General features: G+C 37.5%; 1 protein-coding gene across 2 annotated transcripts in view; it reads left to right on the top strand.

Annotated features, from left to right (window-relative positions):
- CELSR3 (cadherin EGF LAG seven-pass G-type receptor 3) overlaps positions 1 to 27393 on the top strand; it is a 166896-nt gene that overhangs the window by 83735 nt on the left and 55768 nt on the right. For both annotated transcript variants that reach the window (XM_063426222.1, XM_063426221.1), the window contains exon 3: positions 15963 to 16185. In XM_063426222.1, the coding sequence (XP_063282292.1) occupies positions 15963 to 16185 (223 nt within the window). The remainder of the gene's footprint in view (positions 1 to 15962; positions 16186 to 27393) is intronic.

The raw sequence follows: 27393 nt of genomic DNA, 5'->3' as shown, positions 1-27393 counted from the left end.
GGAGCTTCTAGAAAGAGGTACATTAGGATAGAATATAGGGATGAGGGACTTGGGCCCAAAATAGGGACTGTCCTCCTAAATAGGGACACTTGGGAGACACGCATATGTCACGTTACCTCTATAGGGTTGCCAAAACCACCATGCTTATCTAGACAAATGTAGACAACCTAGAGAAATGAAGAATACCATTAACTAATCAGGACAGCTCCACTGGGATTCATTTTCGATTAACTGATTTCCCTATTGCAGTAAATGGATGCTCAGGGTACCACCCTTGATGTATGTCCCTTTAGTAAGAATAGAATGATTAATGTCCAGAACAAAACTTGGTGACACTTATGGTACTGGAAGAAAAGTGCAGAGATGGGCTACAAAATTAATAAGGGAATGAAAGATTTTAATTATGAAGAAACACTGATACATTTAAATCTATTTAGTTCTCTGTTGATCTACAGATGTATATAGAAATAGTCATGAATTTGTTGAAAACATAAAGAGAACAAACAAATGTGCAAAGAAGTCCTCTTAGAGACCTCAGCACAGGATAATCACGCTGCAGTTTGTAAACACAAGCTGCTTACACTTATGTTTAACATTAATGTGACTATGCATTGAAAGGACATGCTACTGCAAAATAGCCAATTAGGTTCTTGAGAAAAAAATAAATCCTAAAGTGTTATTAAACAAGAGTTTTTTTTCCTAGCGATGGTATTTAGCCAAGATGTATCTGCTTTCTCTGGAACAATATTTTATTGCTTAATATAAGTGAGTCAGAGTAGCAGATAACACATAAAATAAGAATTCTAATTGTGCTTGCTCATGCAAAGGTAGAATGTAATCATTAGTACAAATATTACTCATTATCCATTTTTTCTTTCTGAGTTAAAAGAGGATTGTTTTTTTAGTCAGCAAAAGCCAGTGGAGTTTTAATAGGGTTTGTGGGGAAAAGGGCAAATGCAGCTTGTTCCCCAATACGCAGGGTACCTGGGAGTTCCATATTTATATTACCCCCTTTTTAAATGGTGTTGGTATGGGGAGTGCAATACTGTGCCCTATGGTGGTATAGTTCTCTTTCCATTTCTCCCTTGTCCAATGACAAATTCTTCAACTTCTCTTGATAACTTGGATCACTGAAATGGCCCTAGGCAAAGAAGGTGTAATTATTTAGTAATGTTTCTAGATAAGTTTAATAAAAAATACTTGTTCTTGAGAAATAAGTATGATTAATGCTGATAAATAAAAAATGAAATAGTACTACACAAATTAGAAACATTTCAAGAAGGCCAACTTAAACTAGGGGAACTTCAACCTTCCACGTGACCCAGGGAATGGATACTACCTCGCAGAAGACCCACCTGCCTCTCTATCTCCTGCGGGGTGTCCACTGCTCCTTACACTTTCTACTCCCCACCACACTGCTCATATTCCCACATAGGTTATTTCTTTCTCCCCGATCACTACTAAGATCTAATTCATAAATAGAGCATAGGACTGGTGATATGGTCTGACTATGCACCAGTGACCTGCAAGATAACCCCTCTATTAACAAAGCCTTCAGCATTCAATTGGTGATTCAACAAGTCTCTACTGGATGACCTGCTAATTGTTCTGACACCCACAGAGCACTCACTAAATACCTCCAGAAAAACATTAATCCGAACTCCCCATACCTTATCATTTGGGAAGCGCACACGTGCGACATTTTATTAAAGTCACCTCAACACGGAAAAAGCAGATAACCGCACAACTCCAGAGCCTATTAGGGAAAATCACTGGCTTGAATTCACACACAAAAAAAGATTGGGTGAGGTAACCTTAATTAATTAACTGAACTTTGCACACAGCTTTACTCACTGTTAAATTCGGCAAAGCTTTCGACGACCTCGGCAATTAAAAATTAGAAGCCAGGAGATAAAAGACGTTTGTGAACAAAATATACGTAAACAACTGCACACGGTGCACTCCTACCTCTTTTATTAAAGCTTTTAGACAATATTGCGATTCCCTTTACAAAATCTCCCCTGAGGAACACATGTTGGAGAGAACACATACCATTCCCGAAGTAGCTAAATATCTCACTAAACACATACATACTACCATGTCACCAGATGAGGTCCAAAGTCTGAAGGAACCTATTACTAAGGAGGAGCTATCACATGCAATAAAATCTTCCAAGCCAGGCAAAAGAGCCTCTCAGGGACAGCTGTGAGTCTCCTTTTTGGTCATTCTGTTATGGACAAAATACTAAAATGTATTTTTTTACTATTATACACTTGTGTTTATATCTTATTTGTCACACATTCCCTAAAAGAATATCCTTGTAAGAGGGTCATAATTTCTTACACATGTGTGCTCAGTAACTATTTCCTCTGTAAATTCCTCCCATCCGGCTTCCCTCCCCCCTTCCCATCGAGCAAGCCTCGTGTAACAAATTCCTGTGTTAAAAGAACAGCTTCCTTTACTAACTCCTCACCCACTTCCTTTGTGCAAATTAACAGCTATGTGCCACGTGTAACAAAATGGAGAATCGCTGTTAAAGTAACTGTTTCCCCTTCAGCCCCTCTCTGTTCAGTAACTACTCACTCCCCCTCCCATCGTGTAACCAAGATGGAGCTGGAATGTGGGTGGGAGAACTCTGTAATGATGACATTACATCCTGTAGGGTGGGTTTAGACAAGACCCCATAACCAATTGTTGAATGTATACTGTATGTTAACTGTGACTCTGTAGATTACGTATTTCTGCTTTAAAAGGGAATTGCACCCCCTGCAATAAAGGCCACTCTGGCAATGTGTCTGGTGTGATTTATTCTAGAAGACATGCGCGCAATCAATTTAGAAAGGAGTAGATAGACAAATAATCAAACGCTTGATTTGATCTACATCAATTCTAAGACTTTAACTGGGTGGTGATTCAACACCGTGAGTGTGAAAGGTTTCTCTCCTGACCGAGGGAGGTGGAGGGGTTGGGCAATCTGGGTATATAAGACATGTGGTGGTTATTTGTGTAATATCTGGGGGATAATTAACATAGTGGTTACTGATCTAGTTATATGCCAGACTCAGAGGCGCCAAGGTGGGATTTACATTATTCAAGACCCTGTTTGGGTCCTGTATATAAAAGTGTGCATTGTTCTCAATAAACCAGTTCTTACTCACCCTTCACTAAGTCTTGGCTTCTGTTTGGTTGAAACAGCTATAATAACTCGGGTATCCGGTGCTGAAAGAGAGGGACCCTTGATGGAGGCAATCAAGCTGAGTACTGAGCTCCGTCATAATATGGATAAGGTATTAAACCTTATCTATGCCACTAAGAAAAGCTTAAAATAGTCGACCCTATTTTCTACCGATGCAGAGAAGGCGTTCAGCAGGATTGATTGGTCTTACCCCTATTTCACCGTTTGCACCATGGGTCTGGGTCCACATATGCTTGCATAGATATCCACACTCTATTCTGTCCCTTCAGCCAGGGTCCTAGCAAAAGGATTCTTGTCCACACCCCTTAGTATTAGGAACGGGACAAGACAGGGCTGTCCCCTCTCAACCATTTTATTCATACTAAGCCTGGAGCCATTCCTAAATGCTGTCAGATCACATATCAAAAGCATTGAGGTAAGGGAACACCAGCATAAAGTAGTAGCATATGTGGACTATTTGTTGTTCCTATCCATCTACCTCATTACTTACGGACAACTCTCCAATTTTTCCATCAACTGTAATAAATCTGTAGCACTCGGAATAGGTATCACTTCAGCTCTCCAATGCCATCTTCAATGCACCTTATCATTTCGATGGTGCACAGAATCAATTTAATATCTGGGTATGCTAATTCCATCTAACTTATCCCCTCCTACAGATGGTAAAGCAAGACCTGCAACATTGGTCAATGCTACATGTAGCAGGGTAAAGTGTGGCATTAAAAACTAATGCACTCTCCACATTCCTGTACCATCTACCTTCTACATATTCTCCCACTCCCGTCCTTTCTCACACAGGTAAAATGCTTGTTCCTTACCTACCTCTCGCAAAGAAAGGGGGATAGACTTCGAGAAGACATATTAATCAAAACAAAGCAACATGGAGGACGAGGTCCTCATGACAATGCTCTTTATCATACATTTAAACACTTTTAGAAGATTGGGGGGTGGTCCATCCTGGGCCACACAAAACCCCAGCTGAAAAATTTAAAAAGCCCTTGCCCCATTTCCATTAGTTAATTCATTATGTTATAATCGCTAAACCACAATTTTATCATTTTTCAAGATTACATATTTTCCATCTGTGATTGTACCCATTTGTTCACACCAATGTAATTTTTAAATGCATACATATAGGTAATACCAATATAGGTAATACTTCTTGGCTTACTTTTGTTTAATGGAAGTGGCCATCTTTCACTCCTCTTTGTTCTGAGTCATCCCTTATAAGACCAAAGAACTGGCGTGCACACACAAAGTCATGGGTAAGTGTTTTGCATATCAAAAATGTGCTCTAAACCAGTTTTCATCCAGTCTATTTATAATGGCTGCTCCTGCAAAGCAAGGATTCGTCAAGATGTTGCACAGAAAAAATTAAACATAAATGTATACATGGAAAGAAATACAAGAAGATTAAATATTACATTTATTTTCAAAAGTTATAAATGTAAAATTGTTTTCTTTTATGCATTACCAAGACATCATAGTTAAAGTGAAGACTGCATATTGCTGGTAGCTTTTTAACCCCTTAAGGACACATGCCATGTCATGATTCTCTTTTATTCCAGAAGTTTGGTCCTTAAGGGGTTAATGGACCATAACATGCTCAGTTATCACAAATAAGAAAGTCACAGATTAAGATTTATGAGCTGACATAGTGGTGTAGTTTTGGAGAAAGTGTGTTGAACTGTCTGTGTATAGAATAATGCCTGTATAGAGACTATCTAAGTGTTAGGTGCACTGGGACCAAGACTGTGTACCCCCACACTATATAAACATTTTATAATTTAAATATCAATTATTTTTCTATCTTCTTCAAAGCTATTGTTCATGAAAAACGAAGGAATCAAAATCCAGAATAAACCTTTTTTAATACATAGTATCCACTTAAGAGGAAGATTTGCTCAGTGGGGTTAGTTAAAGGCCAATTGCCTATTTCCTTTAGAAATTAGCAATTGCTTCTGTAAGAAGCCTTCATGTAATGGTTGCAAGCAGCAGGCTTGTTAAGTTGGCCCTGTTTACTGTTCACGGGACTGTATTTCGGAAACAAAACAACAATAGTAACATATAATGAGCTCCCGCTTTTTTCCTTGGAGCAACAAGTTGAACGTAGAAACAATATGATGAGATTGTAAAGCGAATATTGTACTTGGTGAATTTTGATATAGGATTCTACGATTCTTCCAGAAGCAGTTTTTTTTCTTCTTCAGAGAAGATAGGAACTCAGGTTTAGTTAGTTACACATAGTTATAGGCCTGGGCTGATACAGGGGACCTGTGGGGCTGGTACCGCAAAGGATCTCTCAAAGTTATGTTACATCCCGGCTCCCAGCATTATTACAGGGCCACTAGGGTACTGTGCACTCAGAGAACAGACTGATCCCATCAGCTCCCTTGCTGTCTACTGAATTGAATCTGCAGATCCAGCACTTCTCATGCACCACCACCACCAATAGGCAGGTGTATGTAGTAGCAAGAGGTGGATACTATGTTCACCCCCTGTCAGCTATCACCCATGGCGAACCACCCCACTACCACAGTTTACAAGCCTCCGCACTCCCCTAGTGATGCCGCTGCATAAGCTTCAGGTTTTTTTGGTTTTTTTTAAATGTGTCAGTATCAAGAATCTTCCCCATCCAGTTCAGGAGTTCTAAGATATTGAGCTAAGGTGTTTGTTTGTTTGTTTATTTATTTATTCATTGTTGTGACTTGTTTGCATTTTTAAAATTGCTGATTGGGAATATCAGAAAAAAATAAATCTTCCCAACTATACCATCTGTCACTGACATCAAACATTTTGTTTATTTGTGTGTTTTATTTAATTATTTTTTTATTATCAAGCCACACTATAATAGTATATTTTATGTCCTTCCATTCTGCTATACAGACTGTTGATCTGCACCCTCGACAAGTCTTGACCTGTTTGCCCAGAAACATTGTGATTAATTTCACATATTTAGAAAACAATTCTTGCCAGAAGCCTTACATTGCATACATTGCCTCCTCTGGGTACCTGCGTGCGGTTATCCATGCCAGCGTGGTCGGAAGTAGGAGAGTATGTCTAATAATTCTCCCTGAAGACTATCTCAGAAATGTTTTCACCACCGGCATTAACAAGTGTTTATTTTTTACAATGCTGAATCCCTTCCCATGTTCAATTACTTTAATACCATGATATGTCTAATCAAAGTCTTCATCATCACCATAGGAATGCAAAGCGCATTCATTAAGGGTGCAGCAGGAAATTGTTTGGGGATTAAGTAATACAATATTTTTGCTGCTAGAGCCACTACAGCAAACTGCACCTGGTGGAGGTTACCCTGTGTGACAGGTGCCAGGATTGATCATATGTATTTGATCAGTTTACTCTGTCTCTTATGGTAGCACAGAAGCAGGGGCCTCATACAAACAGATGCTGCTCATCCACAAAGTAATAGAGATACAGGAAGACAGTAATTTTGAGAAACAGATATATAGGAAATCACAAACACATAGATACAGACAGGGATATACATATTGCAATAGATACATACAGAGTTAGATACAGACAGGGAGATACATATTGCGATAGATACATACAGAGTTAGATACAGACAGGGAGATACATATTGCGATAGATACATACAGAGTTAGATACAGACAGGGAGATACATATTGCGATAGATACATACAGAGTTAGATACAGACAGGGAGATACATATTGCGATAGATACATACCGAGATAGATACAGACAGGGAGATACATATTGCAATAGATACATACAGAGTTAGATACAGACAGGGAGATACATATTGCAATAGACACATACAGAGTTAGATACAGACAAGGAGATACAAATTGCAATAGATACATACAGAGTTGGATACAGACAGGGAGATACATATTGCTATAGATACATACAGAGTTAGATACAGACAGGGAGATACAGATTGCAATAGACACATACAGAGTTAGATACAGACAGGGAGATACATATTGCGATAGATACATACACAGTTGGATACAGACAGGGAGATACATATTGCAATAGACACATACAGAGTTAGATACAGACAAGGAGATACAAATTGCAATAGATACATACAGAGTTGGATACAGACAGGGAGATACATATTGCTATAGATACATACAGAGTTGGATACAGACAGGGAGATACATATTGCTATAGATACATACAGAGTTAGATACAGACAGGGAGATACATATTGCAATAGACACATACAGAGTTAGATACAGACAGGGAGATACATATTGCAATAGACACATACAGAGTTAGATACAGACAGGGAGATACATATTGCAATAGACACATACAGAGTTAGATACAGACAAGGAGATACAAATTGCAATAGATACATACAGAGTTGGATACAGACAGGGAGATACATATTGCAATAGACACATACAGAGTTAGATACAGACAGGGAGATACATATTGCAATAGACACATACAGAGTTAGATACAGACAGGGAGATACATATTGCAATAGACACATACAGAGTTAGATACAGACAAGGAGATACAAATTGCAATAGATACATACAGAGTTGGATACAGACAGGGAGATACATATTGCAATAGATACATACAGAGTTAGATACAGACAGGGAGATACATATTGCAATAGACACATACAGAGTTAGATACAGACAAGGAGATACAAATTGCAATAGATACATACAGAGTTGGATACAGACAGGGAGATACATATTGCAATAGATACATACAGAGTTAGATACAGACAGGGAGATACATATTTCAATAGATACATACAGAGTTAGATACAGACAGGGAGATACATATTGCGATAGATACATACAGAGTTAGATACAGACAGGGAGATACATATTGCGATAGATACAAACAGAGTTAGATACAGACAGGGAGATACATATTGCAATAGATACATACCGAGTTAGATACAGACAGGGAGATACATATTGCGATAGATACATACAGAGTTAGATACAGACAGGGAGATACATATTGCGATAGATACATACAGAGTTAAATACAGACAGGGAGATACATATTGCGATAGATACATACAGAGTTAGATACAGACAGGGAGATACATATTGCAATAGATACAAACAGAGTTAGATACAGACAGGGAGATACATATTGCAATAGATACATACAGAGTTAGATACAGAAAGGGAGATACATATTGCGATAGATACATACAGAGATAGATACAGGTAGCGAGATATATATTGCAATAGATACATACAGAGTTAGATACAGATAGCGAGATATATATTGCAATAGATACATACAGAGTTAGATACAGACAGGGAGATACATATTGCAATAGATACATACCGAGTTAGATACAGACAGGGAGATACATATTGCAATATATACATACAGAGTTAGATACAGACAGGGAGATGCATATTGCGATAGATACATACAGAGTTAGATACAGACAGGGAGATACATATTGCAATAGATACATACAGAGTTAGATACAGATAGCGAGATATATATTGCAATAGATACATACAGAGTTAGATACAGACAGGGAGATACATATTGCAATAGATACATACAGAGTTAGATACAGACAGCGAGATACATATTGCAATAGATACATACAGAGTTAGATACAGACAGGGAGATGCATATTGCGATAGATACATACAGAGTTAGATACAGACAGGGAGATACATATTGCAATAGATACATACCGAGTTAGATACAGACAGGGAGATACATATTGCAATATATACATACAGAGTTAGATACAGAGAGGGAGATACATATTGCAATAGATACATACAGAGTTAGATACAGACAGGGAGATACATATTGCAATAAATATTTACAGAGTTAAATATACAGAGTAAGATACAGACAAGGAGATACATATTGCTATAGATACATACAGAGTTAGATACAGACAGGGAGATACATATTGCGATAGATACATACAGAGTTAGATACAGACAGGGAGATACATATTGCGATAGATACATACCGAGATAGATACAGACAGGGAGATACATATTGCAATAGATACATACAGAGTTAGATACAGACAGGGAGATACATATTGCGATAGATACATACAGAGTTAGATACAGACAGGGAGATACATATTGCAATAGATACATACAGAGTTAGATACAGACAGGGAGATACATATTGCGATAGATACATACAGAGTTAGATACAGACAGGGAGATACATATTGCAATAGATACATACAGAGTTAGATACAGACAGGGAGATACATATTGCAATAGATACATACAGAGTTAGATACAGACAGGGAGATACATATTGCGATAGATACATACAGAGTTAGATACAGACAGGGAGATACATATTGCGATAGATACATACAGAGTTAGATACAGACAGGGAGATACATATTGCGATAGATACATACAGAGTTAGATACAGACAGGGAGATACATATTGCAATAGACACATACAGAGTTAGATACAGACGGGGAGATACATATTGCAATAGATACATACAGAGTTAGATACAGACAAGGAGATACAAATTGCAATAGATACATACAGAGTTGGATACAGACAGGGAGATACATATTGCGATAGATACATACAGAGTTAGATACAGACAGGGAGATACATATTGCAATAGACACATACAGAGTTAGATACAGACAGGGAGATACATATTGCAATAGATACATACAGAGTTAGATACAGACAAGGAGATACAAATTGCAATAGATACATACAGAGTTGGATACAGACAGGGAGATACATATTGCTATAGATACATACAGAGTTAGATACAGACAGGGAGATACATATTGCGATAGATACATACAGAGTTAGATACAGACAGGGAGATACATATTGCAATAGATACATACAGAGTTAGATACAGACAGGGAGATACATATTGCAATAGAAACATACAGAGTTAGATACAGACAGGGAGATACATATTGCAATAGATACATACAGAGTTAGATACAGACAGGGAGATACATATTGCTATAGATACATACAGAGTTAGATACAGACAGGGAGATACATATTGCAATAGACACATACAGAGTTAGATACAGACAGGGAGATACATATTGCAATAGATACATACAGAGTTAGATACAGACAGGGAGATACATATTGCAATAGATACATACAGAGTTAGATACAGACAGGGAGATACATATTGCAATAGATACATACAGAGTTAGATACAGACAGGGAGATACATATTGCAATAGATACATACAGAGTTAGATACAGACAGAGAGATACATATTGCAATAGACACATACAGAGTTAGATACAGACAGGGAGATACATATTGCGATAGATACATACAGAGTTAGATACAGACAGGGAGATACATATTGCGATAGATACATACAGAGTTAGATACAGACAGGGAGATACATATTGCGATAGATACATACAGAGTTAGATACAGACAAGGAGATACAAATTGCAATAGATACATACAGAGTTAGATACAGACAGGGAGATACATATTGCAATAGACACATACAGAGTTAGATACAGACAAGGAGATACAAATTGCAATAGATACATACAGAGTTGGATACAGACAGGGAGATACATATTGCTATAGATACATACAGAGTTGGATACAGACAGGGAGATGCATATTGCAATAGATACATACAGAGTTAGATACAGACAAGGAGATACATATTGCGATAGATACATACAGAGTTGGATACAGACAGGGAGATGCATATTGCAATAGATACATACAGAGTTAGATACAGACAGGGAGATACATATTGCTATAGATACATACAGAGTTAGATACAGACATGGAGATACATATTGCGATAGATACATACAGAGTTAGATACAGACAGGGAGATACATATTGCGATAGATACAAACAGAGTTAGATACAGACAGGGAGATACATATTGCAATAGATACATACCGAGTTAGATACAGACAGGGAGATACATATTGCAATAGATACATACAGAGTTAGATACAGACAGGGAGATACATATTGCAATAGATACATACAGAGTTAGATACAGACAGGGAGATACATATTGCGATAGATACATACAGAGTTAGATACAGACAGGGAGATACATATTGCGATAGATACAAACAGAGTTAGATACAGACAGGGAGATACATATTGCAATAGATACATACCGAGTTAGATACAGACAGGGAGATACATATTGCAATAGATACATACAGAGTTAGATACAGACAAGGAGATACATATTGCGATAGATACATACAGAGTTGGATACAGACAGGGAGATGCATATTGCAATAGATACATACAGAGTTAGATACAGACAGGGAGATACATATTGCTATAGATACATACAGAGTTAGATACAGACATGGAGATACATATTGCGATAGATACATACAGAGTTAGATACAGACAGGGAGATACATATTGCGATAGATACAAACAGAGTTAGATACAGACAGGGAGATACATATTGCAATAGATACATACCGAGTTAGATACAGACAGGGAGATACATATTGCAATAGATACATACAGAGTTAGATACAGACAGGGAGATACATATTGCAATAGATACATACAGAGTTAGATACAGACAGGGAGATACATATTGCGATAGATACATACAGAGTTAGATACAGACAGGGAGATACATATTGCGATAGATACAAACAGAGTTAGATACAGACAGGGAGATACATATTGCAATAGATACATACCGAGTTAGATACAGACAGGGAGATACATATTGCAATAGATACATACAGAGTTAGATACAGACAGGGAGATACATATTGCAATAGATACATACCGAGTTAGATACAGACAGGGAGATACATATTGCAATATATACATACAGAGTTAGATACAGACAGGGAGATGCATATTGCGATAGATACATACAGAGTTAGATACAGACAGGGAGATACATATTGCAATAGATACATACAGAGTTAGATACAGATAGCGAGATATATATCGCAATAGATACATACAGAGTTAGGTACAGATAGCGAGATATATATTGCAATAGATACATACAGAGTTAGATACAGACAGGGAGATACATATTGCAATAGATACATGCAGAGTTAGATACAGACAGGGAGATACATATTGCTATAGATACATACAGAGTTAGATACAGACAGGGAGATGCATATTGCGATAGATACATACAGAGTTAGATACAGACAGGGAGATACATATTGCAATAGATACATACAGAGTTAGATACAGATAGCGAGATATATATTGCAATAGATACATACAGAGTTAGATACAGACAGGGAGATACATATTGCAATAGATACATACAGAGTTAGATACAGACAGGGAGATACATATTGCAATAGATACATACAGAGTAGATACAGACAGGGAGATACATATTGCAATATATACATACCGAGTTAGATACAGACAGGGAGATACATATTGCAATATATACATACAGAGTTAGATACAGAGAGGGAGATACATATTGCAATAGATACATACAGAGTTAGATACAGACAGGGAAATACATATTGTAATAGATACATACAGAGTTAGATACAGACAGGGAGATACATATTGCAATAAATATTTACAGAGTTAAATATACAGAGTAAGATACAGACAAGGAGATACATATTGCTATAGATACATACAGAGTTAGATACAGACAGGGAGATACATATTACGACAGATACATACAGAGTTAGATACAGACAGAGAGATACATATTGCAATAGACACATACAGAGTTAGATACAGACAGGGAGATACATATTGCGATAGATACATACAGAGTTAGATACAGACAGGGAGATACATATTGCGATAGATACATACAGAGTTAGATACAGACAGGGAGATACATATTGCGATAGATACATACAGAGTTAGATACAGACAAGGAGATACAAATTGCAATAGATACATACAGAGTTAGATACAGACAGGGCGATACATATTGCAATAGACACATACAGAGTTAGACACAGACAAGGAGATACAAATTGCAATAGATACATACAGAGTTGGATACAGACAGGGAGATACATATTGCTATAGATACATACAGAGTTGGATACAGACAGGGAGATGCATATTGCAATAGATACATACAGAGTTAGATACAGACAGGGAGATACATATTGCGATAGATACATACAGAGTTGGATACAGACAGGGAGATGCATATTGCAATAGATACATACAGAGTTAGATACAGACAGGGAGATACATATTGCTATAGATACATACAGAGTTAGATACAGACATGGAGATACATATTGCGATAGATACATACAGAGTTAGATACAGACAGGGAGATACATATTGCAATAGATACATACAGAGTTAGATACAGACAGGGAGATACATATTGCGATAGATACATACAGAGTTGGATACAGACAGGGAGATGCATATTGCAATAGATACATACAGAGTTAGATACAGACAGGGAGATACATATTGCTATAGATACATACAGAGTTAGATACAGACAGGGAGATACATATTGCAATAGATACATACCGAGTTAGATACAGACAGGGAGATACATATTGCAATAGATACATACAGAGTTAGATACAGACAGGGAGATACATATTGCAATAGATACATACAGAGTTAGATACAGACAGGGAGATACATATTGCGATAGATACATACAGAGTTAGATACAGACAGGGAGATACATATTGCGATAGATACAAACAGAGTTAGATACAGACAGGGAGATACATATTGCAATAGATACATACCGAGTTAGATACAGACAGGGAGATACATATTGCAATAGATACATACAGAGTTAGATACAGACAGGGAGATACATATTGCAATAGATACATACCGAGTTAGATACAGACAGGGAGATACATATTGCAATAGATACATACAGAGTTAGATACAGATAGCGAGATATATATTGCAATAGATACATACAGAGTTAGGTACAGATAGCGAGATATATATTGCAATAGATACATACAGAGTTAGATACAGACAGGGAGATACATATTGCAATAGATACATACAGAGTTAGATACAGACAGGGAGATACATATTGCTATAGATACATACAGAGTTAGATACAGACAGGGAGATGCATATTGCGATAGATACATACAGAGTTAGATACAGACAGGGAGATACATATTGCAATAGATACATACAGAGTTAGATACAGATAGCGAGATATATATTGCAATAGATACATACAGAGTTAGATACAGACAGGGAGATACATATTGCAATAGATACATACAGAGTTAGATACAGACAGGGAGATACATATTGCAATAGATACATACAGAGTTAGATACAGACAGGGAGATACATATTGCAATATATACATACCGAGTTAGATACAGACAGGGAGATACATATTGCAATATATACATACAGAGTTAGATACAGAGAGGGAGATACATATTGCAATAGATACATACAGAGTTAGATACAGACAGGGAAATACATATTGTAATAGATACATACAGAGTTAGATACAGACAGGGAGATACATATTGCAATAAATATTTACAGAGTTAAATATACAGAGTAAGATACAGACAAGGAGATACATATTGCTATAGATACATACAGAGTTAGATACAGACAGGGAGATACATATTACGACAGATACATACAGAGTGAGATACAGACAGGTAGATACATACAGAGTTAGATAGAGACAGGAAGATACATATTGAAGTAGATACATCCAGAGTCAGATAGAGACAGGAAGATACATATTGAAGTAGATAATTACAGAGTTAGATACAGACAGGGAGATACATTTTGCGATAGACACATACAAAAATGTATGATCTTAGCCAATCCAATACTAATAAAAGCATTGGGAGGCTATGGCACGTGCGTGGCAAAATGCCACATTGCACCACTTAGCATCTCCTTACAGAGATGGATTGAATCAATGCATCTCTATGGGGAATGTTCAGCTCCTATATGCAAGGTGTGGAGACACTGAAAGTAGGTGCATCACTGACCCAGGAAGCACCTCTAGGGTCGTCTGAGTGAATGTTACTGAGTGAGGTGTTACTAGGCAGTAATTTCTCTGAAAAGGCAGTGTTTTCATTAAAAAGCTTGCAGGGACATACTATACACACCAGAACAACTACAATAAGCTGTAATTGTTCTGGTGACTATAGTGTCCTTTAAGGCATTACATTGAATTGTCATACAAAACATAAATATTGTTATAAGCCAAAGATAATGAGTGTAAAGCATGGATGTCCAACTCGCGGCCCTGGACCACTAGCAGTGTGGCCTAGGTGCCGTCCACGCTGCCTGGCAGAGAGGGAGGCAGGGAGCCCATTCAGTGGTGTACTAATAGAGGCAGGTCCACCCTCTTAGCGCAAGCCATGGCTGGGCAGTAAGAGGAGGAATGCGGCGGTTCACGGAAAAGAAAAAACTCAACTAAATGCAATCTAATGCTAATTCAGAGTAAGTGGTGGTTGATGACTTTAGGAGGACACTGTGTGACCAGCATACAGTTGTGATAGCATAAAAGGCCTAATGAGTTATATTAGAGTAAAATTTAGTTATGAATATAATAAGATAAGTAAGATGCTGTATTGTCCTATTATGTATTTTACAACATATGACATTTAGTTAAAATTTCACGCAGGTAGATTATAATAATCCTTAATGCTGAGATGCTGTTTTATCCAGAAGAACTTTGATTGATGCTGTTGATATTGACATCAATCATTGGTCCATCATTTTAAATGTCTGGTCGATGACAAGCCTCCTTCTGTCTTTGATTGCAGGTGACCATTGTGAGGTCGACAGTGGCTCAGGTCGGTGTGTTCCTGGGGCGTGCCGGAATGGGGGAACATGTACGAACCTGGCAGAAGGGGGTTTTACATGTCAGTGTCCCACTGGGGGCTTTGAAAAGCCATTTTGTGAGCTGTCAACACGATCGTTTCCTCCCAAATCCTTTCTCATGTTCAGAGGGCTTCGGCAAAGATTCCATATGAGCCTCTCACTTTCGTAAGTAGACTTCTGTTTTTCCGCTGTTTTTCATGTTTAAAAAGGTCATGATCAAACGATAACCAAATGATATAATGTTTTAACTTTGGAGTCTTATTTGCTGAATAAAACTCCACAGGTATATCCCAGACTAATTGATTAGTTTGGGCGTAGATAAAAATAAATTTGATTTGTTCGTACCAGCTGAAATACATTTGGGCACACGTCTCATGAATAAATGGTATCTTAATTTAAACTAATGTAGAGAAACATTAACTGTGTTTTAATTTGACCTGTGAGAAACCTATTTTTTGTTTTTTGGAGACAATTCATAAAAAAATATGTCAAACATCCCCTAAAGCTAAAATCTACCATTTCATATTCCTTGGTTATGCAGAAACCAGGAGGGTGTTGCATTTTTTTCAACCAATCCTGGTTCTTTTATTATTTTTAATTGGAGAGATGATAAAACTCACATGACAGGTTAACAATAGCCACATGGTGACAACTATTAACATGCCATCTAGCTTAAATTTTTTTTAAAGAAGGAAAGTACTGTTACTCACATCTGTGTATTCACATGGCTGCTTCACAGAAAGCTATGGTGAGGGTCATTATGCTACATGTCTTCCTGGATACTGGGGTCTAAGACAACAGCAACAATATGATTCTATTAAAATCTCTGCTGATGATTCCCATTCCAAAAACCAATTAGGAAAATGCCTAGGGTGCGTGCCACAAGGGAGTGATGTGCCAGTCAATTCTGTTGAAGAGCTTGTCTGCTTTATAAATGCAGACTTGTGGACACTTTCTGCCCCCACCTCTTCCTCTCTGCATCAGAACCCCCTCAAATTACACTCCACATGGCCAGATGAAATAAGCAGAAAAAAGGTTCCTTGTGCAGAGTGTAGTCCGATCCTAAGCCAAGAGTTGGCATAGAAGCCCTGGCCACTGCCAGATGAAGAATAGCAATTGTATTGAACTTACTCGACTTGTTTACCTCTGAGTTTCAAACTGTTTGTTTTTGTTATTTGCTGAAAAAATTCACATAAAAACCCCACAAGATCGAGCAAATGTTTACTCCTGTTGTGAGTATTTTTATTTATCAACTGAGAAATAACTGCTATCTCTTACGTGCCCATTTATAGGACAATTTAAAAACAGTGTTGATCGTATGAGAAAGCTACTCTAAAATAACGTTAATGTTATTTCTTCTCTAGACAGAAGAACACAAAGTATAAAACACTGCAGGCCATACCCATTTCAGAAAGTATAAAACTCTACAGGCCGTCCCTTTTTGCAAAGTAAAAACTCTGCAGGTCGTACTCATTTCACAAAGTAAAAACCCTGCAGGTCACATTTAACAAAATAAAAAACCCTATAGGCCACATTTTACAAAGTAAAAATCCCTGGGGCGGGCCATACTCGTTTTATAGATTCCTTTAAGATGTACCTAGTTAGTAAAGGTAATTGAACCATATTTTAAACACATCAGGTAGTCCATTTAGTTTTTATAAAGTTAAATCTTACAGGCAAGGATGGCCAAAAAGTAGAGCAATGTCTGTTATATAACTTTAACTCCCATGATTCTTTGTCAGCTTTTTGCAAAACAACAGTGGACATGGATATGGGTGCTAGCTTTCAGACACTAGAGGCAATGCATAAAATAAAAAATCTTCAAACTGTACCTATTTCATAACGATAATTAAAACCTAACTTTTCCACTGTTATGTAATGTATTGATTGTATATAATTGTTTTATCATCCTTTTATATTAGCTACTATCATTAATTTGTATTATTATTAAGAGTTAAGCTATTATCATGTGCTGTAACATTCTATTTACAACCATATCCCTATTCTGTTTCATTGTGGCTCTGACACAGCTGTCTGTATGTCTCCATCCACACCCATTTCCCATATGACTCTTTTCCATCACAATAAGCTCTCGGTAATTAAGTTAGAATTGATCTGGTTGTGATGATGTCATTGAGCTGAGCTTTTTCTACCAATCAGATTCTTTGCATGACTTCACATTCTGTAAGAGGCATTAGCGCGACTATTAGATTGAGTAATGTTCTTGCAGTAGTCATCCTGCTAAGTGGATTTCTCCAAAGCATATTCCGTTTACTGATTTTCTGTTATTTAAGAGACATTTCTGTTAAATACTTTGCTTGTGAACATCGGTACCTTCTTATGATACATACAAAAGCTTTTAACAAATTAGATATTAAAACACCTTTTAGACTGCAAAGTATTTTATGCCAGCTATTATTTACACCTAAAAAAAGCAGTAATCAAACACACACATTGTCAGCTGACCCACGTTTAGTGCCTCCAGTCCACAAATGATATTCGTAAAAAAATTACTATGATTCTGCTCAATGCAAATTATGGAAGCTTTCTAATTGTGGCTCCTGTCTTGTGTTACAATTTTTAAATATTTATTTTAAAGACGAGTTAGGGATAGCAAATAATAAAAAAGTCAATTGATGGCGTCCTGATTCTGTATAAATGCAACAACAAATGAAAATTAAGAAAATCATTTTCTGGCGTGTTACTGGTTTTTATGTGGTTTCTATATGGTGCTTCTTTTTACAGAAGAACTGCTGCTTCTCTGAAAATAACACTATTGAAAAAGCTGTGAAAATCAAATATAAATTAAGTTAAACTTTATTTCCTGTGGTTGAGTGTTATTGTGTGTGGGGGTTGGTTGAGTGTTGTTGTATGTGGGAGTGTGACTGTGTTTATAATTAAACCCCCATCCTGCTTGCCTTTATGCAGGTAGGGGAGTTTAATCTCTGGCGGTCCAGTAGGTGTTGCAGGATTCCTCGTGGAAAAGCCTGTGATTGGACAATTTCCCAAGCCCATTTTGGCTCTCTGAGGGGAGGGGATGGTGGGAGAGAGTAAGGAGGCACATAGGGAATGATATGAAGTGGTCATAGTGGCAGGAGTCTGAATGGGCAGTGTTTCAAACAAACACTGCACATCCAGACTCAAATCACTGAAGTGGTCATGGTGGTTGGAGTAACCGTTTAAATTAAGGCCAAAATGGCAATATATTAAATAATGGTTTTGCAAGGAAGGAGGACCTGACCAGCCTGGGTGCCCCTTGATACGCAGACCTCCTGGGCCGGGTAAACATAGGGAAGCTCTATTCGTTGCACTTGCCTCAGCATAGAAAATGCATACATAGACAAAGAGAAAATAACCTACCAGGGTTCTTAAGTGAGAATTGGTAGTAATTCAGAGTGAATTCAAAGCAAATTTTAAATCTAAGACTAAAGTAGACAAAATTAAACTGTAGCTGATATGGACATTTTTTTCCACTTCAGCTATTTTGGCCAGTGGTGTATTCTGGTTTTGTGCTGCCCTAGGCACGACAAAACTCAGCCCCCCTCCCCCCAACTTCCCCTCCAAATGTCTCTTCCCGACAGACACACGCCCTCACTGATACATGCACCGACATACAATCACTTACCGATACACAGTCATTGTCACACACACACTGTTTAACCAACACACACTTTCAACATACACATTCACAGACATATACACTCCCTCATTCACAGTTACACGCACTCACAGTTACACACACACTCACATTTACAGACAGACAAACATATACACTAACTGGCAGACATGCATTCACCGACAGACACATACACACTCACTGACAGAAATGCATACACATTACTGACAGATGCACTCAGTCAGTGTCAGACACACACACACTGAAACACACATATACTCAATGACAGATACACACTGACAAACACACATACACACTCACTGACGGACATATATACACTCAGTGTCAGACACACACATTCACTGACAGACACAGACTGACAGACATGCACATTCACTGACAGACATACTCTCAGTTTCAGACATGCATACACACACTGACAGACATGCTGAAACACACTTACATACACTGGCAGACACGCATACACACACTGACAGACATGCTGAAACACGCATACATACACTAACAGACACTCATACACACACTGACAGACATGCTGAAGCATGCATACATGCACTGACAGACACGCACACACACATACACACACTGACAGACACACACTCTCTAAAAGATACACACACACACTGACAAACACACATACAATCTCAGTGACAGACACATATACACTCTCACTATTAGACACACACACTCACTAACAAACACACTCACATTTTTTTACTCCTAAAAATACAAATTCACAGTTTAGTAAATAGACTGACATTTTAGCTGTGTGTCTTGACAATAGCTTGAAATTAAGACTCTCCTCGTTAGAACTCCCCACCCACCCCCCCATAAAACGTAATATGTATGGTAAGAATCAAGGGTGGAGTGGGGGAAAGGGGATACACTGCATCAAAATGTCCTCAGGGACAAAGTCCCGATTTTAATGGCTTACTGGCAGGAATCCTACATTCAAACAATGATGGTAAATATTGCATATTTTCGAGCTGAGCTATAAATGCTGTAAGCTGCTGAGTGTCCACACTACTAATTAGTCTCTTCTGGCTTTTATTGGTTTTGGCACATTTTATTGGGCTTGTTCATCTATGGACATATTTTATACAAGGTTTTTGGCCAGCCAGTTTAATCTTATGCCCAACAGAGGTTATGTTTAATCACAGCTGCGATGTGCCTTCGACGGTGCAATAAAATGTATCACAATATATTAAAGGCTTGTAAAGACGAGACCTTTAACTGTGAACTAATAAGCACTCTGCTTGTTTACAAAAATCTGTGAGTAGGTCAAGAATAGAACGGGGATACAAAATCTGACATAGACAATCTCTGTGTTCTCAATGCTAAGATCTTTTTTTCCCATCATGTTCAGCCAAACACTAAATTGTGTTGATGTCACAAACCATTTTTTTTTTTTATATATGTATATGTATATATTAACATGAATTCTATGCATGACATCGTGGCTGTAATTGTTGTTCAGACAGTCAAGCGACAGTACTTTTTAGGTTAATACATATGGGTCTTACCTTCACTAACCTTCCACTGGTTTAGATTATCTCATTTTACTAGTTAATTGTCCTTAATAATGTTTTTATTGACTTTTTTTTTTTATGTTTGTTTTTTTTTGTTGTACAATTTTCTGTTATAAAAAAACATTGCAAGTTAGCCACAAATTAACGGTACATTTTGGTAGCTTAACTGGCAGCAAAAGCAAACATTACATTTAATTTAACATTGAAGAATAAAAATGTATACTTCCTTACTATGAATATTTAAATATCAACAAGTGCACTGTCAGTAAGTTGTATATACAACCAATTAACTTTTAAAATGTTAGAATGAAAGTGACGCTTTTAATAAAAGTGACATTATGTGATTGTGCATTTATAGTCGCAGAGTACCATTACAGCACTGTTTCTAATGACACATGTCGTAGCAGGAGTAATGGGGTATTAAACACACTCAAACTTCCTTTGTGCACTGGGGAGTAGTATGCTATAGCTACTAGACCCTCTATACCCAAGTACTCCCTAACTCAATCCACAATTAAAACTAGACCATTATGCAGCCGTGTGAAATCCAAGTGCCCTCATTACATTCTGTTATAGTGATGTGATTTCCATGTTTGCTTTATTTGTGGAACAGATGTAGAAGAAGACTTTAGTTACATATATCTTTTAACCTATGACCATATGCAAGAATAAAGTCATTAAAGTGTGACAAGATGGGCACTAGACGTACTGTTGTTTTGAGGCCCCCACCACTACTGATTTACCCAATGCCTTACCTTTTACATTCTGAGTATTGGACTTCCCTTCCTGCAGCTGGTTGGTAGAGTTTCTTGCGATAATCCTTGCTGTGTTGTTATTATTGGGAGCAAACAATCTGTTCAATATGGGCTATAAAATGATATGTCCTTGTATGTTTTCATTTATTTTTTTAACTATGGGAAATAGTCAATAAATAATGAAACATAATAGATGTACAATAGTACCTAAATATGCCACATCATTTTTCAAAAGATGCTAGTTTAGATAGAGCACAATAGAAAGAGAGCAGGGTCTGCTAAGAGTGCATACATTCATCCTGCCCCATGTATTCTACTGCTCTTGCTATGTCTCATATAGTACCACCACTGAATCAGAGGACCTCACCTAATGAACAGCATCATGGGATGTCTATTTAAACCCATTTAATTAATTGCTTTTATTGAAGTTAAAATCCTTCTCCCAGGAGATTATGCAGTAGAATTTACCTACATTGATTTGTCCTTTGAATAGAAGAAATTCAAATATTTCAATTTGGAATGGACACATTACCACATTGTCTTTCCCAGCCTTAGCATTAGACTGTGAGCTCAGGTAAATATTTGTAGACAAGGCTGGCAGGAAGTTGTTTACACTCTGCTTCCTACATCCCATTGGCAATGTCTGTTCAGAGGAAAGATTCAATTTGTTAGGAAGGCAGATCGATGAGATGACAGTGTGGCTTGCTATAACTGCATTACAAATACCCAGCCTAGAAGACAAATGTGAGCTGAGTGGGTGAAAATGGATAGAATTCATGGAGCAGATTCAGAAAGTGCTTATTATAAAGTCCATTTAAAGCAAACCTTTTACATCTGGTTAACGAGAATCTTTCCTGAAAGCATATTGTTGTCACAGTCAAGCTTACCAGACAAGCCGTGACAGTGAGGAGTATGATATGGAAGGGTTAATGTCCTCTGATTTACTAATGTCCATATATTTTTCTTCTGTAAGTCTGCAGCCAGCAATGGCTTGCCAGATCAACAGTCATCACTTTTTTCTGGTCAGTAAATGAAAAGTGCTGTTCTGTAACAATTATAAATCATATGTTGCAGGAAGACTAAGTCAACTAACTATGGCACTTTTTCGGTTGTCCCTTGATAAGTCAAATCATTTCCTCCCTGCAGCCTACAAATTCTGGATATTTAAGGTAGGCACGTTTAATGAACTGCCTTTCAGTATGAAAAAGTGATGTGTGTCCAGGAAAACAAGACAAATCTTGCTTCCATAACCATCCAACTATAGTTGTTCTTAGCATGCATCTTTTGTTAGTCACCTAGTCTAGTTATAGCTATGTGCAGGTAGCATGAATTAAGTTCATGTTGGGTTCATGTGTTGTTGAAAATAATACCTTAGCTCAGGGATAGGCATTCTTTGGCAGTCCAACTGCAGTGGGCTACATCTCCCATAATGCTCTTACAGCCATCGTGCTGGCAAAACATCTGGGGAGATGCAGTCCACAACATCTTAAGTTCCGAATGTTCCCTGCCATAAAAATGGGGTTCAGCACCTAGCCCCACCTTATGACTGTGCCAGGTGTGTATCCAGTAAGCAAATTACCTGTAGCTGCAGTATTATGTTTTCTTTTTCATTTTATGAGTCTTAGCATTGCTGTTAAAACTAAACAACAAATGTAGCAAACATCTATTTTATGGCAAGCAATAAACAACATTTTTAATTAAGACCAGCAATGAGCCCAACAGGGATGCAACTGCTCATTATAATGGCTGTATCCACAAGACTTGTGCAAAAATGCATTTCAGCTCGCTCAAACAAATCAAATTCTTTTTAATCCATGTCCGAACGGACCAATCTGTCTGACTATATAGGCAAATCCCGGACGCATTGGTTCATGCGAGCGTAGGTTAAAAGGAAATTGATTTGTTCGTACTAGCTGAAACTTATTTGTGAAAAATTTTAGTATCCATCCCTTATTATTTTATGTATCTAAAGCTGTAATTTGGTATCATTTTGCTAAATCTTTATCTCACTGCATTGTAGGGATTAATAGATCACCAGTGACTTCATTCCTCGTAGATTCAATTCAGAGGGTTAATAAATTGTTGTCTATACTGAAAAGTTACACATGCTTTCTCAGATTAACCATTACAGTTATTTACTAAAATGAGAATTCAAAGTGAATTTTACATTTAAAGAGACACTATAGTCACCAGAACAACAGCAGCTTATTGTAGTTGTTCTGGTGAGTATGGTCATTCCTTGCAGGCCTTTTACTGTAAACACTGCTTTTTCAGAGAAAAGGCAGTGTTTACATTGTAGCATAAGAACACCTCTAGTGGCCACTTCACAGACAGGTGCTTACTGGGGAGGTGCTGCACAGTGTGCAGCACTGCTGTTCAGCATCTCCACGCTCTGCATGGAGACACTGAACGCTCCCCATAGAGATGCATTGAATCAATGCATCTCTATGAGGTGATGCTAAGTGGCTAGAGCAGTGATGGCCCTGTCCCACCTCCTTGACTGAGATCATCAGCCAGTCCAATGCTTTCATATGGGAAATCATCAATGAGAAAAAAGTTAATATTTTTACTTTTTAAAGGGGTGCAGAGGGGGGTGGGGTAAGGGGGGAGGGGCAGGGACCATACATGTATTTTTACCACTATAGGGTCAGGAATACATGTTTGTAGTCCGGACTCTGTAGTGTTCCTTTAAGATCAAAATAGCCAAACTGTAAAAGTCAGTTATTCTTTTAGTTTGGTTACTTAGTTTAAATTTCTCTCCTATGCTAAGTCTCCCTTAGCGCTACTGCAGTTCCTCCTTGTCTGATAGCATGCCTCAAGGATGACAGCCCAATCCAATGCTCTTCATTAAAGAGCATTGGCAGATTTTAGGTGCACGTGCCCTTGATTCTGCCATAGAGAATCATTGAAACATAGAATATGACAGCAGATAAGAGCCATTCGGCCCATCTAGGCAGCCCAATTTTCTAAATACTTTAATTAGTCTCTTATATCTAGGATAGCCAAATGCCTGTCCCACACATGCTTACACATCAGCTGGAAGGCTATTCCATGCATCCACTACTCTCTCAGTAAAGTAATATTTCCTGATATTATTTTTAAACCTTTGCCCCTCTAATTTAAGACTATGTAGTTTTCCTTATTTTAAATATGGTCTCCTCCTTTACTGTGTTGATTTATTTGATGTATTTAAATGTTTCTGTCAGATTCACCTTCTGGAGACCCAGAAAGTAACAGTCCTGGCTTTCATACCATGCGGGTTTGGAGGCGTGGGTTAAAGCCCCCAAACTTTCTTATTATTGTAATATTAACATTTTGGCCTACTATGGAGGGAGAAACAACTGTAGGCACATTTAGATGAAGTTGTTATAGTGGGTATGTTTTTTGTTATAGTGGGCATGGTTTTTCTTTAATGCTTAATTCTGTATTTAGTCTTAGCTCACACAGCTTGGGAGTAAGGGCATAACTGCTTCAGCACAAAATCGATAAAAACATTTAAGGCCATATTTAATAAAGGTCAAGACGTACATTTAGATTTTGCGGAAAATTCTAAATGTGGTAATAAAACTACTAGGACCTTCAACCCTTTTACCATAGGCTTTTAAAATAACTGCATAGCATTGATATTAACATGTGAATGGATTCATATGAAGTGAGATAATGACAGATCTCAGCTTCACTTAGCAGAGAGCATTTAATGTAAAAGGGGAAAAAAAACATTAATTCCTTGTCAAGTCCTGTGTGTGCTATTTCTACGGAGGAACATTTAAACGAAAGGTCATTTTGTCTCTTCTCCTCAGTGCAATCTCTGAAGACAGGTTTAGACATCTTTGGTTATCATTCCTCCCATTAGAATAGAGATTCCCTGGGGTAGAAACCGCACTGATCTTTTTAACCCCTTAAGGACCAAACTTCTGGAATAAAAGGGAATCATGACATGTCACACATGCCATATGTCCTTAAGGGGTTAAAGGACACTTATTTGTGAGATGTTTGTAACACAGGAATGGTTATTAAAAAAAAACAAAAAACAAAACAAAAAAAAAACAGTAAATCCTAATCCAAAATTTGGGCTAAAAATAGCCAAGCTTGGAGTACAGTGGAGGTGGAGATTTTTCCCAAATCAACTGTTTTTGCAATTGATTGTTCGATCCAAAGTTTTCAGAGGAGTTGCTGGGGGGAATAGAGGAGTTGGAGCCCAACCGGGGTCCTGAAAAGCCTCAGAACATATTTTGGCATCACTTTAATCACTTTATTGTTATCCCGTAGTCCCCTGTAATACTAGCACAGTAATAACACCTCTAATTATGTAATTTGTGCCTATGTCACTTTACTATTGGGGTTAATTATACTGTACAGTTTTTGCTGTGAGTGCAGGTTTTTAATACAGTATGTTGAAGGGTTAATACAGCATGGCATTCGGTATAGAGTTTTATAAATGTAGATTCTTGTAAGACTCTCAATGTTCTCACAATGTGATTTATAGAACATGCTAGGCTATATGGCGGAACTCATGGCATTGTATAGGGGTATAAGTATATTCGTAAGGGACCATAAAACCTAAACTTGGGCTGAAGCCCCTGTTTTTTTTTTTTACTACCAAGCAATGCCCCTGGTTGTAGTTCACGGTTAAGTGAATAAACCCCACCCAACTTTCTCTTGAAAATGGAGTTTGCTGAATTTAGTCCAACAGGAACAGTAAGTTTTGTATAATAATAAACTGCAGCATTTTCAAGGTTGGCTAGCTTTACCTTAATTGTGCTAATTTTGTTTAATGTTGTTTTCATTTAATCACAATTCACTGTTTAGTAAATAAAACTGATAGGATAGTGATAGTATCTGCTAATGCACTGGGAGTGGGTGCATGTCCCAAAATATAAATTCCCATGAGATATAAACAAATCTTTAATAGAGTGAGGGGGGAGGGAGATAGAGAAAAAAACAAGCAAACAGTGCAGAAGATGGTGCTAGAAGCAGGGAGTATTAATATAAAGAATGCATGAATTTCCATCCAAGAGTTATAGGATATGCATTAAGGCCTATATCCAGCATACACAGACACACGAACACACTCATACTCATGTACATATACATATACCCAAGTAGTGTATTTGTACAAGTATACACAAGTACATACACACTATAGACAAGTACAATATAAATATAAATACGACCAAATGCTTCAATATATGTACATGCACACACATCGATTGTCAGATCCCGGGTTTCGGCACCAAAATTGTTATAGATCCAATATTGATCTTTGTTATATTCAGGGGAACCCAAATTTTATGAAGTGTACTTGGAGAAGCGTGAATTAGACACCAGACATGTGTTGGTTATCAAAATAAGTCTCTGACATTTATTTGAACAGTTTGTGATTTTATACATGAAAGACGTAAAATAACAGGAAAGGAGTACAGATAAGACATAGGGATGAACGTCATGTACA

The sequence above is a fragment of the Pelobates fuscus genome, chromosome 7 (assembly GCF_036172605.1).
Source record: "Pelobates fuscus isolate aPelFus1 chromosome 7, aPelFus1.pri, whole genome shotgun sequence".
Taxonomy (NCBI): Eukaryota; Metazoa; Chordata; class Amphibia; order Anura; family Pelobatidae; genus Pelobates; species Pelobates fuscus.
Note: the sequence above shows the minus strand (reverse complement) of the source record. Positions and strands in the feature narration are given on the sequence as shown.